The 21,006-nt window shown below is 52.3% G+C and overlaps 1 protein-coding gene across 1 annotated transcript in view; it reads right to left on the bottom strand.

Annotated features, from left to right (window-relative positions):
• MTREX (Mtr4 exosome RNA helicase) overlaps window positions 1-21,006 on the bottom strand; it is a 780,177-nt gene that overhangs the window by 54,485 nt on the left and 704,686 nt on the right. Inside the window, exon 23 of the mRNA XM_085631304.1 lies at window positions 13,294-13,399. Within this exon, the coding sequence (XP_085487430.1) occupies window positions 13,294-13,399 (106 nt within the window). The remainder of the gene's footprint in view (window positions 1-13,293; window positions 13,400-21,006) is intronic.

Genomic DNA, 21,006 nt, shown 5'->3' with positions numbered 1-21,006 from the left:
CCCCTACGTGTCCCATGTCCGCAGCTGCGCTGAGACTGTTGCTGTGCGGGCCTGAGGCTTTGAAACGAACGTGCTTGGGCGCCCCCTTCCTTGGCCACGAAAGGAGCAAAAAGCAGGGCTTAAGGACAACACGCAATCTGCTTTATCGCCGACCAGGCGAGTGCCATCAAAGGGCATGTCCATCAACGTGTTCTGGACATCCCCAGAAAAGCCAGTCGCCCTCAGCCAGGCGTGACGGTGTAGCGCCACGGTCGTTGAAATCGCCCTGACCAGCGAGTTAGCAGTGTCAAGACCACAACAGATGGTGAACTTGGCTGCATCTCTCCCCTCAGCAATAGCTTGGGAGAGTATTGTCCGAGCCTCCACCGGACACTGAGGCAGCACTTGCGCAACTGTATCCCACACATAATGGAAATAACGGCCCAAGAGACATGTGGTGTTCAAACACCGCATGCCTGAACTGGAAGAAAAATATTTCTTCCCAAACTGCTCCAGTTTCTAGGATTCCCTGTCTGGAGGTGCGGAAGGGAACGTGCTCGGGGATGCAGAGGCTTGGACAACCAAGCTCTCGGGTCTGGGGTGTTGGAGAGAAAAACTGGGCTGCCCAGGGCCGGGAGATGGCGTCGGGCCACGTTCTTGTCCACAGGAGCCCCTGTGTTGGGCCTGGACCAGGTGCCCAAAAGGACGTCTGAGAGTGCATCGTTAAAAGGCAGCAGCGGCTCCACAGAAGCAGAAGCTGGCTGTAGGAAAGTGGATTTCTGTTGCAGTAACCCCCTCCCCTTTTTGCCAGGCTACTGATGCACTTTCCTGGTGTGCCCTGGGTCCCTGCCAATCAGGTTCCCAGGGCCTGCTTTCTTTTCCCAAAACTAACCCAATTGGCATCTCTGGCCACAGGTCAGCCCCTGGTAAGTTGTACCACAGGTACCCAGGACACTGTGACCAGGATAGACCTCTAAGGGCTGCAGCACTTATTGTGCCACTATTAGAGGCCCTGTACCCTGACACTCACACACAGCCTTTGCAGGCTAAGTGTCTTGGTGCAGAACAAAGTGAAGAGTCGATGTGGCACATATCCCTGTGTGCCATGCCCACAAACTACTGCCCTGACATAACTCAGTCACCCCTTTAGCTGGGTGCCCTATGCCAGTGGTGAGGGTACAGGTGAATGAGCCCTGTACCCCTACAGTGCCCAAGTCCATTCATGGGCACTGTAAGAGCAGTGCTGCCATTAAGAGTATATGGTGCTGGGAGTTTGTCATTATGAACTCCACAGCACCATAATGGCTACACTGAAGACTGGGAAGTTTGGTATCAAACTTCTCAGCACATTAAACCCACACTGATGCCAGGGTATTAATGTAAAATGCACAACAGAGGGAATCTTAGAGATGCCCCCTGAAACTCGACCAACTCCTAGTGACCTGACTGAGTGGCTGCTTAGGCTGCCACCACCAGATATGTTTATAGACCCCTGGGTCAAGAGCCTGCTGCTCTCGGGTGCCTGAAACAATGCACATCCTGGGACGAGGTGCCATGCCTCCTCCCCCAGGATGGGCAAGGTTCATGAAGGAGAGGCTTCAAAGGCATGCCACCTTTGTGAGCCTCTCCAGACCATTTGCTGCTTTCAGCAACTGGTCCCCACTGGTTCTACCCCCCCACTTTGGGCAGGAGAACCGGCGGGAAACAAGTGAGGAAGGGAAGTGGGCCCACCTCTGCCAGCTCCACTCCTCAGGTGGGGGAGGTGAGGTGAAGCACAACCTCGATTCCCGCCATCTTGAGGATGGGGGGACCCAGCCAACCAGGGACACGCTCCTGCCCCCCTCCCACAGGAGAGTGGCAGAATAGGGGGTGTACCCACCCCAGTGAAGGGATCCATTGGTCCCTGCCTTTTACCTACCTGTAACGCCCCTAAATTTAGGATTTAGGGGGCACCCTGAACCTTGCTTCCTCAGATTAGAAACCACAAGAAAATAAGATAAGAAGAAGGACCGTAGAGCCGTGCAGAGCTAACAAGAGGACGACGCCCACTGACTTGGCCCCAGCCCTGTCTCCCCTCGAGCCTGCTCCTGAATTGAATCTTGTTCTCACATTTCTAATGTGCGCTCCCTTTGAGCCTCTTCATAATTGTCCTCTTCGTCTGCTGACGCTTAAGACTGCTTTTCTGGTAGCCATCACCTCGGCTAGACGGGTGAGTGAGCTCCAGGCTTTATCATCAAAGCCTCCTTTTCTCTCTGTTCATCCGGACAAGGTTGTACTTCGGCCTCGTCCCTCCTTTCTTCCGAAAGTGGTGAACCCTTTCATCTTGGGCAGTCTGTCACCTTGCCCACCTTGCCCACCTTCTTTCCGCCTCCGCATCCTTCCAAAGAGGAAGAGAGGCTCCACCGTCTGGACCCAAAACGTGCTCTCTCCTTTTATCTGGACCGCACAAAGCAGTTCCGGGTGGACGACCAACTTTTCGTTGGATATGTGGGTGCTAAGAAGGGGAAAGCTGTGCACAAACGGACCATCTCTCGGTGGGTCGTTTTGTGCATCAAAATTTGTTATTCCTTGGCAAAAAAGGACCCTCCTATTGGGCTGCGCGCCCATCCTACTCGGGCCACGGCGGCTACTACTGCTTTGGGACGGGGTGTCCCTTTGCAGGACATCTGTCAGGCGGCAACGTGGGCTTCGCTGCACACGTTTGCCAGGCATTATTGCCTAGACAGCCAAGTCCGGAGGGATGGCTTCTTTGGCCGTTCTGTCCTCCAGGACTTTCTGGTGTGATCTTGGTTCGCAGACCCACCACCGGGGTTGGTATTGCTTGGGTATCTATTCTAAGGTGAGGAATCCAACTAACGTGTTTCTTTCAGATTAACAAGTTACTTACCTTCGGTAACGATGTATCTGTAAGAAACATTAGTTAGTTAGATTCCTCACCGACCCACCCATCCTCCCCGTTCTGCGAACTGACATCTAGGGTTAAGGTTATCCTTTTCAGGACCCTAGAATTTATTTTTGGCACCAGTGTCGGTCTTTGCATGGCTCTGCGTTCCTGGCGCGGAAGGCTATGTACAAGAACTGACGTCAGCGCGCGAGGGCGGCGTCTAAGTACTCCGACGTCGGACGCGGAGCCGCAGACGACGCCTAGCGACGCGCAAGGGGTATTGCTGACGAAAAATCTTCCGGATCCAGTCTGACGCCTGGGGATATTCTAAGGTGAGGAATCTAACTAATGTGTTTCTTTCAGATACAACAGTATATTTTTTATACAAAAACAATTGGCCTAGAGTTCAGTTCTTGAGTGTGTGAATTCATTTGCTGACAAAGTGTGTACATCAAATGCTTAACACAGTCCTCTGATACTGCCTTACTGCTCGACCAAGCTACCACTTTGGAGAGTAAGGTTCTATCTAACTTTAACCTCTGCCTACCTCTGGGGATTCTTGGACTCTATACACACTGTACCTCACTTTGGTGCAGTATATATAGCCAGTTTCTTACACTGGTCGAAGCACCTCTGTCAGGAGGTTAGTCCTGACGGCCACAGTAGAGAGCTCGAGGTGGAGAGCTTCGGCTGCCCTAAGCAACACCATAGAATATGAACCACCATTCTCTGTAGCCACGGTAGAAGGAGACAGTGCGCCAGGTTCCGGAGCATAATCCTGGTCACCTGCAGCCCCCAGATCCTCATCCCAGTCCGTGTCTAACTCGCACTGAGCTGCAAGAGGGTCCTCAGACCCCTCCCAGTCCTTCCCGTCCTCCACAGCCTGCTGAACAGGTGGAACATATGGGCAGTGGATATAGGGATAGATGTTCCCAAACGGCATAGGTAGACAGCCTTCCGGCACCGGCTCCACGCCGGGGAGTAAACCGGGGATGCCGACGCCGGCAGCGGCGCTGTCGATGCCGGTGGAGGTCGTCCAGGGCCAACCGGCATGTACAGGGATCCAGGCCTGGATCCACGGGTGTCACTCGGAGTCATCGACGACTTCGGGGCTGGAGTCGGCGACATCAAAAACGACAACCCCCAGCCGGGCCCGTGGGGCCGAAGGCATACTAGCGGGGCCGGACGGTCCAAAGACACGCGCCATGGCTGACAGGAACTTCTGCAGCTGGGCCGGAGTTGCCGATGGACCCGCAAGAGGGCGGGTAGGCCATCGGCAACTGCGTAGGCTCCGCCGGAGCCGCAGGGGCGGCGCCACTTGCACCCTTAGCCGCGTTGCGCGACCGGCTGGGGGAAGGCGAAGAGCGGCTACGCTTCTTCGCCTTACCAGACTCCGAGTGCGAAGACTTCGAATGATGGTGATGGCTGCGCGGCCGGTCCCTCGACCTCCTACGGGACCGGGACCTTGAACGGCGCGGAGCCGACTCCCGGGCCTCCAGCCACTTTCAGGACTGCTCCTGCAAAGTTTTCGGAGCCATGGCCCGGCAGTGGGGGCACGACCCAGAGTCATGCCCCAGGCAGTAGAGACACTCACAGTGCGGGTCCATCACAGACATCGTGCGGGGACAGGCCACGCAGGACCTAAAACCGGGTATCACTTTGCACCTGTAGAGTGATATATACTTGAAAACAGAGACAAAAAATCCCCATAACTCAGTCAAAAAATGACTGGGGGTACTGCTCTCTCCGGTGAGGACAAAGAAAGAACTGATGTCAGCACGCTTGGGCGCGTCTAAGTAGCTCCAGCGACGTCATCTCGGCGACTACGACACCAGCGACGTACGTGGTGCTGCACGACGACACCTACCGACACGCAGGGGTACTGCTGACGATAAACTTTCCGGATCCAGTCTGATGCCTGGGGATATTCTAAGGTAAGGAATCTATCACCAACGTGTCTCTTTCAGATTCATAAAGTAAGAGTAGGACTCTCAAATGGAAAGATATTGTGACCTAGCGCACCAAATTCTTTTTAGATTCCACGAGGAGGTGCAGAAAAACCAGTTACTTACTTTTGGTAAGATTGTTTCTGGTGCATATGATCTTCTCGCAGTTTCCTTATGTGAACCTCCATAGCCATGACGACAGCTGGAAAATGTTTTCGAAGCAGTACATTCCCACCAGCACCAAGTAGTGCAAACCAACTCTGGTGTCACTTTAAAGTTTTCGATGTAGGAAGCTGGCTCTGTATATGGTGTGCCACTAGGTGGTTATACCGTGCACAGAGTTCAGGGTTTCCCCTAAAAGTGCACAGGCCTCAATGTAAAACCCAAAGTGCTCTATTAGTGGTAGTGTGGGCGAGCAGCCTTAGGCCTAACGGAGAGGAGTGCAAGACATTTATTGCACAACATGGGCAAATAATGGACACAACTCAAAAAAGAAGATGCACACCAATTTTAGAAAAATAGACTTTGTATTTTATTTTAAGACCGACATCTTCGTAGTGAGTGAAGTATATTTTAAAATAAAAATACTTTTCACTTTCAAAAGTTGACACTTAAAACAATATCTGAACAGTTCAATGTTATCCTATGGGGAAAACAATATTGCGGTTAAACAGGTAAGTATCACACAGATACAGTTCTAGTCTTTGGGGCCAAAGGTCACCAAACACACACATGCCTCCACAAGGGGCAAGGGTCAGGTGAATACCAAACAGCACCACCAGCGGCAGCCAGGTGTAGAGGTCAAAATCAGAGTTCGGGCCAATGCATTTCAATGGAGACTGGGGATGCTCCAAGCTATACTGCTTGCAGTTAAGTAAATTGGTTTCAGGGGCCAATCTTTTAGGGTTAGGTTAAGCACCAAACATACACCACCAGCAGCACAGGGACGGGCGGCTGAGTACAGGGTGCAATTTCAGCAGCGGGCGCCCAATGCTCTTCAATGGAGATTCTGTTGTAGACAAACAGGCTTCAGGCATTGCACCGGAGGTTGCAGAAGGAAGACCAAAACAGCAGAGGTAAGTAGATGCGTAGGGGGTAGTAAGGGCATCGTCGTTCAGCTCACTAAGGCCCAGGGGCTTTGGTGCAGTGCTGCCTTTTGAAGTCCGAGTCTTCTTACCGGAGCTGGTTGCTGTCAGGGAGAGCCTCTGGATTCACACTGCAGGCGCCGTCATAGAGATCAGGAGAGGTCAGCCAACACTGAACTCTAGGTCAGGATCGCTGGGGAGACTACACAGGGCAGGGGAGCCACTCTGACTCAGGTGCAGAGGAGGCAGGAGACGCAGATCTGCCTGGATCCGGGGTCTTTGGAGTTGGATTCTTCTGGACAGGGCCACTGTCCTCTGGAGAGTGGAGTCCTTTTCAGAGGTCGCTGGCTGCAAGACAGATCGCAGGTTCGTCAAAGCTGGAGACAGACCGATAGGGCTGAGGCCAAAGCAGTCGTCATCCTTAGGCTTCTCTGCAGGGATGTCGGTCTAGGTCTGGGGGAGCCACCTAAACGCACAAGTTACTTACTTATGTAATGATATATCTGTAAGAGACATTAGTTAGTGATAGATTCCTTACCTTAGAATACATACCAAAGCAATACCAACCTCGGTGGTGGATCTGCGAAGTGAGATTACACCAGAAAGTAACGGAGAACTGAACGGCCAAAGGAGCCGTCTCAGGACCTGACTGTCAAGGCAATAGTGCTTAGTGAAAGTATGCAACGAGGCCCAAGTGGTCGCCTGACAGATGTCTTGCAGGAGGACACCACGTCCCAACGCTGTAGTAGCTGCTGTCGCCATGGTAGAATGGGCACGCAGCCCAACCAGAGGTTCCTTTTTAGGCAGTGAGTAACAGGCTTTAATGCACAAGACAACCCACGGGAGATAGTTTGCTTGTGCACAGCCTGGCCTTTCTTGGCACCCACGTAGCCAACAAAGAGCTGGTCATCCACCCAGAACTGCTGTGTGCGGTTGAGATAAAACGAGAGCGCACGTTTCGGGTCCAGATGGTGGAGCCTCTCCTCTTCTCTTGAAGGGTGCAGAGGCGGAAAGAAAGTAGGCAGAGTTGCAGTTTGCCCGAGATGAAAGGCAGAGACTACATTTGGTTGAAAGGAGTGACGCGGTCGAAGCACAACCTTGTCCGGATGAATCGCAAGGAAAGGAGGCTTGCAGAAAAGAGCCTGGAGCTCACTCACCCGCCGAGCGGAGGTGATGGCCACCAGGAAGACAGTTTTCAGAATCAACAACCGCAAAGGACAGTTATGAAAGGCTCAAATGGAGCGCACATCAGATATCTGAGAACCAGGTTCTAGTCCCATTGAGGCATCACAAAAGGAATAGGAGGGAAAAGGTGAGTAATGCCATTGAGAAATCTATTGACAATCAGGGACTTGAAAAGAGAGGGCTGATTAGGCAACCTAAGAAAGGCTGAAAGAGCCGAGAGGTAGCCCTTGATAGTGCCCAAAGCAGAGCCCTGCTGGGCCAAAGAAAGGAGGAACAATAGGACCTCAGAAAGAGGGGCAGCAAGAGGATCAACAGACTTTCCTGTGCACCATGCCACAAATTTTTTCCACCGACAGGCGTACACCGTTTTAGCGGAGGGACGCCTGGCTGCCAAAATCACATTACAGATTTTGGGAGGCAAGTCAAATGGAATCAGCTGTCGCCGCTCAATCGCCACGCAAGGAGGTGGAGGCTGGACAGGTCCGGGTGGAGGACCGTCCCCCGTTGCTGCGACAGGAGATCCTCCCGAAGAGGCAGTCGGATCGGGGGATCCACACTCATACTGAGTAGCTCGGGATACCAAACTCTTCGAGCCCAGTCCGGTGCCTAGCGAGTGCTAGCCTTGGAAACTCCAACGCGCAGAACTGACATTGCGTGTTCTCTTCGGTGGCGAATTGATCTAACCAAGGTTCTCCCCACTGCTGAACGAGACCTTGCACCACCTTCGAGTGAAGACGCCATTCGTGATCCAACATGCACTGTCGGCTGAGTTTTCCCGCCCTGGCATTCAGTGAACCTGCCAGGTGTTGAACCACCAAGGAAATGCCTTGACGTTCCAGCCACGTCCAGAGACGTAGAGCCTCCTGGCATAGGGTCCACAACCCCACCCCGCCTTGCTTGTTGCAGTACCACATGGCAGTGGTGTGGTCTGTGAACACCTGCACTACTCTCCCCTTGACAGAGAGAAGGAATGCTTTGAGTGCAAGAAGGATCGCCCTGAGCTCCAAAAGGTTGATAAGGAGCTTGGACTCCGCCGGAGACCAGAGGCCTCGGATCTCTTCCTCTCCCATGTGGCCGCCCCATCCCAGGAGGGACACGTCCGTCACTACTGTGTGCTCCAGTTGGGGAAGGGAGAGGGATCTGCCGCTGACCCAACACTGGTTCGTGAGCCACCACTGCAAGTCCTGTGCAGTGCCCTTTGAGATCTGGACATAGTCGGACAGGTTCCTCCGATGCTGCGTCCACTGGAACTTCAGGTCCCACTGCAGAGCCAGCATAAGCATCCTTCAAGTCCAACGCTACCAGACAGTCTTGCGGGTCTAGAGCAGACAAGACCTGAGCTAGCGTGAGCATCTTGAACTTCTCCTTCCGGAGGAAGCGATTGACGTTCCGGAGGTCTAAGATAGGGCACAGACCTTTGTCCTTCTTCGGAACCAAGAAGTAGTGGGAGTAACAACCACGACCTACTTCTGGTGTCGGAACGCGCTCGATGGCCCCCTTGGCCAAGAGGGCCGTAACTTCCTGCTGGAGAAGTGTTCCCCCGACATGCGGTGGTACCGAAGAGGCATGGCTGGAGGGGTAGATTTGAAGGGGAGGGAGTAGCCCCTGCGGACTATTTGCAGAACCCACCTGTTCGAGGTTATGGAGCACCAGTGTGGAATGTGATGGCGAATCCTGCCACCTACTAGCGTCAGGTGGGCCTGAAACACCGGACTAGGAAGGTTTAGAGGCGGCGGCAGGGGAGGTGGTGGACGGACCCGTCCGCTGTCCCCGGGATCCACCACGGCAGGTCCCACGTCCGCGCTGAGACTGTGGCTGCGCAGACTTGCGGGCCTTAAAAGAACGTGCCTGGGCGCCCCGACCTTGGCCTCGAAAAGACCGAAAAGCAGACCCGGAGGGAGTACGCGTGGTGGCGAGACCCAAAGACTGGACCGTAGCCCGAGAGTCCTTAAACCGTTCCAGGGTGCTATCCGCCTTATCACCAAAAAGGCGTGTACCATCAAAGGGCGTGTCCAACAGGGTGTTCTGGACATCCCCAGAGAAGCCAGTAGTGCGAAGCCAAGCCTAACGACAGAGCGCCACAGTTGTGGAAAGTGCCCAACCGAGAGAATCGGCCGTGTCAAGCCCACAACCAATGGTAAATTTCGCAGCATCTCTCCCCTCGGTAATGGCTTGGGAGAGAACCGCTCGTGCTTCCACAGGGCACTGAGGTAGCACCTGTGCCATAGTGTCTCACACAGAATGGGAATATCGGCCTAGCAGGCACACAGTATTCACCGCCCGTAACCCAGGGCTGGCAGATGTAAAAATCTGTTTCCCAAATTGCTCCCGTTTCCTAGATTCCTTGTCCGGAGGAGCAGAAGGAAACGCACTCGGCGAGGCAGAAGTCTGGACAACCAGACTCTCAGGCGTCGGGTGTTGTGTGCGAAAAGCGGGGGTCACCCGGCGCCGGGCGATGGCGGCGCGCCACACCCTTGTCCACAGGGACTCCTGTGTTAGGTTTAATCCAGGTGGCCAACAGGATATCAGTAAGCGCTTCATTGAATGACAATAATGGCTCCGCAGAGAGGACTGTGGCTGCAGGACCTCAGTCAGGAGATTGGTCCTGATAGGTACACAAGGGAGCTCGAGGTTAAGAGCCTCAGCTGCCCGATGTAAAACCACCGAAAAAGTCCCAACCTCCTCCGTGGCCACGGAAGAAGGGTACAGAGTGCCAGGGTGTGGAGAGAAATCAGATCCACTGGACCCTCCACATCGCCTTCCCACTCAGGCTCATCCTCGCATTGAGCTGCAAGAGGGTCCTCAGACCCCTCCCCATAGTCCCCTTTGTCCACCGGTTGCTGAAGGGGCCGGTAAGGACGAGGTGCCCTGGGAAATGGGATAAACTCCCCTCCCAGAAATGGAATGGGAGGGTAAGATATCAGTCTCGGGTCGGCGCCATCCGGCATCAGCGGCGGCGCCGTGCCTGGTGCCTGAGCCGGATCCAGGGCCGGCGCCGGAGTCGGAGCCCGGTCCGAGGCTGGCGCCACCGCAGGGTATGGTGCGAGCGTAGCCGAGGCCAAAGGCGGCAGCATGGGGACAAACCCTTCCGACCGATCCGTGGGGCCCGAAGGTGCTCCGGAGGGACCCGGTGGGTCAAACAAATGGCGCAAGGCGGACAACGGTCTGCACCTCGACCGAAGTCGCGTGCGGCCCCGGAAAGGGAGGGTAGGCCACAGGCAACGACTGAGGCTCCAACAGAACTGCGGGGGAATTACCGCCCGCCACCCCCACCACATCCCGCGAGGGGTAGAAGAAGAGAGACAACGCTTCTTCGACTTTTTATGGCGCCAAGACTTACCTGTCCCCGATTCTGACGAGCGATGCTGATAGCTCCGCGACCGGTCCCTTGACCTCCCACGGGATCGGGACCTTGATCGGGACCTTGATCGGGACCTTGATTGGAGTGGACCCGATTGCCAGACCTCCAACAACTTTCGGGAACGCTCCCGCAAAGCTTTCGGCGCCATGGCCCGGCATCGGGGCACGCCTCGGGGTCTTGGGCGTGCCCCAAGTAGAAGAGACACACGTCGTGAGGGTCCGACACAGACCTGTTGCGGCGGCAGGCCCTACAGGACTTAAACCCGGGCATCCCTATTGCACCAGGAGTCAAGCACACGACAAAAGAAGTTGTCAGAAACCAAGTTAAACTTTTAACTAGGGGTACTGTTCTCTCTCGGATCTGCGCTGCTGCGCGGAAAAAGAAAGAACTGACGTCAGCATGGGTGAGTTAGTCTAAGTAGCTCTGACGACATCTCGGCGGCTACGACGCCAGCGACGTACGCGGAGCCGTACGACGACGCCTACCGACGCGCAGGTGTACTGCTGATGAAAACTTTTCGGATCCAGTCTGACGGCTGGGGATATACTAAGGTAAGGAATCTGTCACTAACGTGTATCTTTCAGATACAAAATTTAGGGGCGTTTTAGGGGAGTAGCAGGTAGGGCCAATGGGCACCTTACCTGGGGTGACTACACCCTCAACTATGTCACCCTCCTGTGGGAGGGGCATATACCTAGCCCTGATTGGAGGGGTCTCCCCATCTTCAAGATGGCGGGGACCAAAAGATGTGCTTCACCTCGCCTACCCCACCTTAGGGTTGGAGCTGGCAGAGGTGTGCACACCACCTACTCTTCTAGGTTTTCCCGCCAGCTTTCCCACCCAAAGCGGTAATGTAAACGGGGGCTGCCATCTGCTGCTAGCAGCAGAGGCTGAGGGTCGAATTACAAAGGCGGCAGGACTTTGAAGCTTCTCCATTCGAGGACTGGCCCATCCTGGGGAAGGAGATGTGACACTTCTGCCAAGGATATGCATTGTTTCTAGTCTCAGAAAGCAGAGGCTCTCCACCCTGGGGTCGAGATTCATGCCTGCGTCTGACCTAAAGACAGTGAGTGCCCACACCAGGGTAGGTAGGTTTTCATGGGGGCAACTCTTAAGGTGAACATGGTGTAATAAATCCCACACTGGCATCAGCATGGTTTCATTACAATGAGTTGTTTGGCACCAAACACTCCTGGATTCAGTGAAGCCATCATGGTGTTGTGGAACTCGAGTTGCCAAGTTTCCAGCCCATGTACTCCTCATGGCTTCCCTGGCACTTACAATATTCAAGTATTGACTTAAGTATTGTAGGGGCATATCTATTCATGCAGATATGCCCTAACCTGGGGTATAGTGCACTCTGCCTTAGGACTGTAAGACCTGCTAGAGGGGTGACTTACCTATACCTACAGGCAGTGCTGGCTGGCATGGCAGCCAGGCTGGGTGCCATGTTTACTATTTGTTCACCTCATAAGGGGCTGCAAGAGCAGTGGCATGGTCCTATTAAGGGGGTCCAAGGGTATCCTCTTTAGCTCCCAGGCCCTAGGTACTCCGGGTATCATTTACTAGGGACTTACAGGGGGCAGAAGTACCAACTGTGGGTATGTTTTAGGTAAGAAGCACTGGCACAGGGGACCTGGTTGGCAGGGACCCTGTACACTAAAATCCAAACCACATCACAACCAGGCAAAAAGTGGGGGCTAATCATGTCAAAAGAGGCACTTTCTAACATTAGTAAAAGCAAGCAATTTCATATGGATTTCACCCAACACAGCTACAGTGGCTGCAAAGAGCTGATCAGAGGGCTCCCGCCTAGTGAAAACCACCAACATAGCTTCCAAAAAGCTTCTACCTGAGCATGTGCTGCTCCAAGTTAAGGGAAACTCATCTCGGACCTCTACTTTTACTTCTCCAGAACAGGAATCAGTTCACACGAAGAGGAGTCTAAATCCTCCTTAAGAGTCAATTTTCTTATGACCTCTATGAGAGGATGTAAACTACCTCCTGTGCATCTCTTGACATCTCCTCTCAGTAAAAATGGATTTGGAAGCCTCCCAACCTCCCCTCCTTAAGTATGTTAAGGTGCACCAGAGCTTAAAGCTACATGGCACAACCATGAGCCCTGCTCAAAGAACGGAGACATTCGCTGTAGGGATCAATGAACAACATTTGAAATCAAAGCGGAGTATACAAATTACATCTTTAAGATTTAGATAGCAAATTCAATTACAATTTGTCAACCAAATAAGATGTCCATAGACTCAACCCGGCATCCACTGGGAGCAAGTAAAATAACAAAACTACATTGCAGCAATGTATTTATACGGGCTATGATGTGATGAACCAAGGAGCCTTGTGGATCTACCATGAAGCAGTCTTGTGTAGCTTGGGGCCTGTGGGAAGATTGTGCTACAAAAACTTTACCATATACTGTCTGGTGCCCAACGTACAAATAAAGATGTGGGAAGGAGTACCTATTATTAATATTTTTCCTACCAAACTTACAGAAATAAGCCTGCACTACCAGGCTCTCAGGAGTAGAGTTCTCGATAAACACAGAAGGTCTGTCAGAAGGAGGCTACATTTCCTGAATGTAGCCCTCAGCAAAGCATGGGCTGACTGTGGCTTGTTGTACCTATTAGTCATTGTGCCCATTTAAGCCTGAATAGTCTGAAATCCATTTCGCAGGTGCCTTATGTACCCAGATTATGTATGTTACTTCTAGTTTAGTCTCACATTTCCAAAGTTGTCAAATAGTGCTACATAGTACCAGTGAGTTCACCGACATTCAGAGGCCTAATTAGTTGACAACACCAGTGCATTACAGTTCAAATAAATTCTGGAAAGACTCACATTTTCCTGGAACACGAAGCAACACAGCAAGGCCGTTGATTGTTCAGCAGTCAAGTCATTAAAAAGCCCATTAAAAGTCATTTCTGTGAGAAGGAGTTCATCGGCACTGCAGTGGAAGGAAAAAAAAGGAAAATCAATAAATTAAATCACCTTCTGATTATCTTGCAGAACAGTGTTTTTTGTTCCCTTTCCTTCGTTTCATAAACAATAGTCCATGCCTGAAAATGGACCGGAGGATACCTTGCTATTAGGTGAACCTGGAGACTTTAATCCTCACCTCGAATTGCCCTCAGCACCGCTGTAATCTAATCTTTGTGTGATCTTGTCTCAAAAGTACCTCAGGCACCTGCCTGTTCTATAAAGCGCATTGTGTGCTCCAGGTGATCATGTGGACTAAGCATGTGTGTAAAACGCTGCACTGTCTCTAGCAGAATGTTCAGTGGTGTAGCGCATACATCAATGAACAAACATTTGCAATGCTATAGGTCTCGCATTTGCGAGAGTTTGAGCTATTGGTAATGTAAATGACAATGCTTTTCATTGATATATTTTTTAAACCTGCAAGTGGTGCGTAAACACCCACTTTGTACTTATAGTCCTTTCTTACGAGAAGCAAGGCAGGCAGTAAGAGAGGCGCAGTTACTGCCAGACCTACTTCTCATAAGCAACGACCAAGTACAAAGTGCGTGTTTTAGTACCGTTTACAGGTTTTTAAAACACAAATAAAAGGCATTTCCATTTAGAATGCCAACAGCTCAATAGTCTCGCAAATGCGAGACCTATTGCATTGCAAATGCTTGTTTTTTTCCTTACAAGCGGTGGCCTCCCAAATCTTTCAGGTGACTAAAAACAGATAGTGTTTTCTCAGCAACCACAACTTCAAACACTGACGCAAGGGCGAAGCATCTCAAATCTGCGCAGCGCAAGTGCAGGCAGCGTGCGTTGATAAATAGCACACACTGGTAACACATAAAAAATCTTCAGTGCTGGATAGTGTGCTGGGGCTGAATGCTTATGTAGATGGAATGGTACAATGCATAGAGGTAACAGTGCTGGACTTGAAGTGTGCTGTGAATGTACATTGAGTGAGTGTACCTGCAATGGTACATTACGTAGAGGACCCTGGGTTCCATTTTGGGACACCTAAACCGGCCTGGTGAAAACAGGAGGAGGAGAGGAATCCAGGTTGTGGATTGCTGGCTCCCTGTGAGCTGGGAGGGGCATGCACTGGAGGGGAGGGACAGCCCTTTGAACTTCTAGAGGTTGCTCTATGAGTCAGTGACAGATCATAAGGAAAGGTCCTGGACACATCTCAGGAATGGAGAATGGGCTGATTAGGGAATCAGAGTAGGACTGGGAGCCTGGGATTCACATTGTGCTGCACAAATCACTGTGCTGGACATCCAGGTGTGTTAGACCTGGCTTCATTGGCGTGGGTGTCCCTTCCATTTTTCGCTGTGGTCTCCTCTGTTTTTGCTGGTGTTAAATGCTCTGGGCGCTGTGCCACTGCCATTTAGTGCCACAGCGCGAATGCTCCCTGTGTAAAGATGACATGTGAATTGGTATATCCCGGTTTGGCTTATTTGGTTTGCCTGTTAGTCCCTAGTAGCGTGGCCTGTGTGTGCCCATGGCTGGTAAACCAAATGCTGGTGGTGGGCCTGCAGCGCAGCTTTGCGCCACCCACAGAAGCAGCTTGTAAAGTGTGTCTCAGACCTGCCGCTGCAGAGTCTGCATGCAGTCCAGAACTGCCATCCTGGCTGTTAAGTGCACCCACTTCCCAGCCCCTGAACCTTCCCTTGGTATCATGTAAGCCACCCCTATGGTAGGGTGCATTGTATGTTTAAGGTAGGACCTGCTCTGATATGTGTAGCATGTCCTGGTAGTGAATTACCCCCAATTTCGTTTTTCACTACTGTAAGGCTACCTGTTCTCCATAGGCCAGAAGGGGCAGTTTGACTATTACATTCTATAGTCCTAACTGACCCAAAGAACATGGTACAAAAACGATTTTAGTATGCCTTAGCTCAGAATATTAAAATACATTTTTTAGTGAAGTTTATTTTTATATTCTGTGTTTGAAAATACCACTTTTATAAAGTAGGTATTTTCTTGCCTAAGCCTTCCAGTGTGCTCTGCTGTTGTGTGTATTGGCTGTCTGGTGTTGGAGGTACAGGGCAGGCTGAGTCAGACCTGGGTTGAATATAGATATCTGCATTGGAGTATGAGTAGGGGTAGCTCCTTGACCTGAATAGGGCTGTGCCTGGCAAGGTGAATGCTGGCTCCACCTCCCACTGTGCGTCTGATGGCAGACCCCCTCTTTCTGAAAGGAAGGATGCAGCCTGGTAAACAAAGTGCTCCAGGACTGGGCAGAACTGGTTCTGGCTGGGTTCAGTGACTTGTAGCTTCTGAGAACAAAGACGTTTGGGGTATAAATATCTGTGCTGAAACCCCTAGAATTTGTATTGCTCCTGGACAACAAGAAGAACCTCTGTCTGTGTAACTGAAGGAATCTGCAGAAGAGGACTGTCCTTGTGCGCTGTTTCTTGGATTGGCCTGCAGTGGTTACTACTGGACTTGGAAGAAGAGGAAAAGGACTTTGAAGGAACTTTTATTTTATCTTGCTACAGCAATCACCCAAGGGCTAGAAGAGAGCTAGCCTCCTGCTGGAGTCTCAAGCACATCAGACTCCACCACCAGCCTCCTGTTTCCTCCCAGTGAGGATTTCTATCTGCAGGTGAGGCTCCTGTGAGTTCCAGGGCCTCTAGTTCTACTACAGAGAAGAGAGTGCTGAAAATCGTCACTAACGCCTGTTTGCGAGCTGCCGCAGCTGAAGAGCGTACGAAAAATCATCGCGCTGCTGCCGCTGAGTGCTCGCTACCGGAGATCATTGCATCACACGTTTGCGGACTGCCAAAGGCCCGCTAACCCGCGGATCATTGCATCGCACGGTTGCGGGCTGCCAACTGCTCGCTAACCCAAAGATTATTGCATTGCTTGTTTGCGGGCCTCCAAGTGCTCGCTAACCAAAGGTCATAGCATAGAGATCATCCCTTCACGACATCGCAGCGTGGACGCCGGACGTCCGCCATTTTCATCGCATCAGGATCGTCGCTCCCTCGCGGAGCGCCATTTCTTTTCATCGCAACAAGATCGCACACGCAACAGGCTCGGCGCATCATCCTCCCTCGCGGTAAGGATTTAAACGCATCGCCGGCTTAGCGTGGAGAAGTTTGCCGTTTTGTCCTGCACACAGATCAGCACATCATCCTCCCTTGCGGCAACAATTCAACGCATCGCTGGTCTCGCGTGTGGAAAATCATCGGTACAGCTCCTTAGCGACATTTTGGTTGTTTTGCTACAGAATCCAGGTGCTTTGTAAGTAAAACGGTCGCAGAGACCACTGTTTTGAACTGAACTCCTCTTTGCACACTTTGAACTATTTTTGCAGCATTTCAAGAGTAACCCAATTGTTCTAGTATTGTGGATTTTTACTGTTATTGGTCTTGTGTTAAGTCTATATATAAAGATACTTATGTTTTATAACTACTTGTGTGGTGTCCCTTTGTAGTGTTCCTCACTGTGTTAGGTCATATATGCTTCACATACTGCCTCAGAGATAAGCCTAGCTGCTCGTGCTACGTTACCACAGGGTTGAGCAGGGGTTATCAAAGGGTGTAGCCCGCTTACTCTGACTTAGGAAGAAGGGTCCCTATTTGAACAGTAGCCAGCCATTGCCAACTAGAGACCCCCATTTCTAACAAGGTGTAAACTCTGGTCACTCCCATGAATTAAGTTGTGAGTCAATCAGCTTCGGATTCATCCCTGCTGTGACAGATATTTTTCATGAGGAAATAATGAAAATCGGGGTCCCTTCTTCAAATGAAGAACCCCAACATAAAATTTCAAAGACCCAGACCCTAAATCACATTTGGTATCTGGAAAAGGACTAAGAAGGGGAGTCCCCAAATATAGGTTGTCTGCCTAGCTTCCAGACTGGCTGTGTGAGAAGGGGGAAGATTTGCAGGACTTCTGCCTGTGACCATTAGTGGGGGCAAAGGTCTGCTAGTCTCCCGCTGGTGAGGGCACATCACCCAAGACACCAAGATCATGTGCCCTGGAGCACCACTGTCTGCCTGCTTGCCAAGACCAGTCTTCCCTGTGAGGAAGAGGAGAGTATTGGAGGGAGCGAGGTCTAGTGGAGAGCCCTGCATGAGGACGCTTTGAGCAAGGTATGAGGCTGTGCACAGGATCTGAAGCGTTAGGAGGGAAGCACCAATCCACACGGCTGCACCACAGTGACCCTGTATGACAGAGGGGGGTCACCGGTAAACTGAGACTGGGCCACGTGCACCAAACTTGTGACTATTGAAATCAGTGGCCCTGCATGCCAGGAGGGGCCACCATCAGGAGGGCCATTGCATAAGGAGAGGCTGCACCCGGACCGTGATTATTGCTGCAACCCCGTACAACAGGAGGGGCTTGAGGTACCATGTTGGCTTAGGGTTCGGGTTGACCAGGGGGTCAAGCCTGCACGCTGTGATCTGGACCTAATGAAGTCCCTGAAGTCTGCCAAGACCGCGCAGAGGACGTCACACCCTTGTTGGAGCTCCAGTCGCTAGCCGGAGGATCACACCAACACCCTCCTCCCACCTCTACCTTTTATGTCCACTGAGCAGTTCCTATCACTGGAAATCCTCCAGCAGTAATACTCGACAGGAACAGCCTGCGCTACCAGGTGCTGCCGTGTCCATCGTGATTGGCCCAAGTTCACTTAAAAGGATCCAGACTTGAGAGCAGCAGGGGAGACTGCATTCGCTGCACCAATGAACACTGCAATACTGCTGCAGCGGGTAAGACTGAAACTGGATCTTTGGGGTCTGGGGGCTTGCTGCTAATGGTGCTGTGACCCCATAGACACTTTTGGACTCATCCCAAAGAGCCAAAGGTGGAACTCTCGAGTATGGCCTAATAGTTTGTGGTCCCTAGATGCAGCCACCAGGGAATAAGGAATAACCTCAAACAAGTTATTCGAAGGAGGGTGGCACTGGTACTCACAATATAACTACAAAAGTGCCCCGACCTCAAGAGGGATAGTGTTACTGCTTCTGAATGTCTTATTTCTTTGTATGTGTAGAGTTAGAAATCAAATACTTTTCTTAGAAAAGCAAGTACTGGACTGGACATTGATTTACTGTGTGCACTATTTGCATTTTGAGTTAAGAGTCGTGTTCACTGATCTGTATCTACATTTCCCTCGAAGGAACCTTGACTGCTCGGCCACAGCTACCACAGAGAGGCAAGTGTAGAAGGGTTACTTGGCCCAGTTGCTCAGGACCCATAGTAGGCCAGGCCCTGAGAGATCAGGAGTAAAAGGCCTCACCCACCAGGGTTGGGCCCAATAGCCCTGCGTACCTCTGAAAGGGGTTCTGACAGGCACCCCTCCGGGTCCAACGAGAACAATCTTGGCACGCATGTGTGAGAAAGTGCCCTCTTTCTTGCATGGTATGCCCCCACTTTTTGCTAAATTGCTGAATGTACTTTGACTAAGTGTACCCTGGACTCCTGCCAATCAGGTGCCCAGGGCCTATGTTCCTTCCTTAAAACACACAAACTCCAAATTGGCAAACCCTGGCCACATGTCAGCCCCTGGTAAATGGTACCCTAGGTACCCAGGGCCTTGTGACCAGGGAAGACCCCTAAGGGCTGCAGCACTCATTGTGCCACCCTTAGGGGCCCTGTACCCTTACACACACACACTGCCTTTGCAGGCTGAGTGTCTGGGTGCAGGACAAAATGAAGAGTCGACATGGCACACATCTCTGTGTGCCATGCCCAACACCCACACTGCCAGGGCATATGTCAGTCACCCCTCTGGCTGGGTGCCTTATGTCCATGGTGTGGGCGCAGGAGCCCTGTGCCCCTACAGTACCCAGGTCCATTCCCGGGCACTGTAAGTGCAGTGCTGCCATTTAAGAGTACATGGTGCTGAGAGCTCGTCAAACACGAGCTCCACAGCACCATAATGGCAACACTAAAGACTGGGAAGTTTGGTATCAAACTTCTCAGCACATTAAACCCACACTGATACCAGTGTGGGATTTAATGTACCAAGCACCCCAGAGGGCATCTTAGAGATGCCCCCTTACAACTAACCAACAATCCACGTCTGCTCTGAGGCTGCCCAGGCTGCCACACAGCAGACACGTTGCTGGACCCCTGGGTGGGAGAGCCCCTGCTCTCCCGGGCCTGCAACAATGCCCATCCTGGGTGAGGTGAGAAATCTCCTCCCCCAGGATGAGCAAAGGGAAGCTGCAAAGGCCTGCCGCCTCTAGGAGTTTCCCCAGGCCACTGCAACCCCCCACTCTGGCGGGAAGCTTGGCCGGAAACCCCATACAAGGACAGGGGATGTGCCAGCCTGCCCACCCCACCCCTCAGGTGGGGGAGGCGAGGTGAAGCACATCTCCGGGCTCTCGCCATCTTGAAGATGGGAGGCCCTACCCTATCAGGATTAGGCTACTGCCCCCCTCCCACAGGAGAGAGGCAGGATAGGGGGTGTACCCACCCCAGGACAAGGACCCATTGGTCCCTGGCCTTCACCTACCTGTAACGCCCCTAAATCTAGTATTTAGGGGCACCCTGAACCTTCCTTCCCTAGATTCCAGATTCCGAAACTACAAGAAGAGCGAGAAGAAAAGAAGAACTGCCCTGCAGCTGCGAAGGAGAGGGAGACACCAACTGCTTTGGCCCAGCCCTACCGGCCTGTCGACCTCGAACCTGCTCCTGCTCCAAACCCGGCATTTCTTGTGGCCAGCAACCTCAGAAACCCCGGAGGACCTGGCTACCTTTGAACTCTGATCCCTTGGGACTCCCATGAGTAGAGGCTCTACTCAGAACCTACCTTTCACCCCTGGCAGCAGCCCGGAACCGCGATCCCAGCCCACTCTGCACCCGCCACACCTGGCCGGTGCCGGAGTGAACTAAACCCATGAGGACGACCCCCACGGCGACTGTGACCCCGAGTCCGGCACCCAAGGACCCCCCTCGACAATCCTGAAGAAGCCTGCAGCCTCAGAACAGAGTGCCACCCCAACCGCGATCAACAGAGGGTAAGATTTCCCGACACCAAAAGGCACCCCTGCACCCGGCACCCCACGGCCCTCTGTGTCCAATCCCGGAGTACCTACCTATCCTCCAACTACCCAACTTACCTCTCGAAGTGGTGGTGGCACCCGAAGAGTCCACGTCCCCGAGCCTGCAGCCTTTTTCCAAACCGGAGATTTCCCATAGAAATCAATTGAGCGCCCGACGGCTCAAAAGCACCCTGCACCCAGCCGCCCGAGTGGCCCTGGCAGTGAAAACTCTACTCTAACCTACTTCCCCACTTGCCCTGAGTAAGTGACCAGGAGCCCAGCTCCCACAGCCGCGTGGCTTGACAGACAGCAGCCACCAACCAAGGCCCCCTATCCCTCATAGGAGAACATTGGGCCTAACTCTCTCTGCACCCGGCCGTCCTGAAACCGCTGAGGGTGAACTAACTGTACCTACCTGACACTGGGGGACCCCTGAGTCTATGCCCAGAACTTCAACTCTGCCAGTCGAGTACTTATCCCTTAAACCGCTAACTTCATTTTCCTCATAGGGTAACATTGACTGGCTTTTTCTTGGAAATTCTTCTAAGTGTGGACTTTTCAAAACTCAAAATATTCACCAAAA

The sequence above is a fragment of the Triturus cristatus genome, chromosome 2_1, assembly GCF_964204655.1.
Source record: "Triturus cristatus chromosome 2_1, aTriCri1.1, whole genome shotgun sequence".
Classification (NCBI taxonomy): domain Eukaryota; kingdom Metazoa; phylum Chordata; class Amphibia; order Caudata; family Salamandridae; genus Triturus; species Triturus cristatus.
Note: the sequence above shows the minus strand (reverse complement) of the source record. Positions and strands in the feature narration are given on the sequence as shown.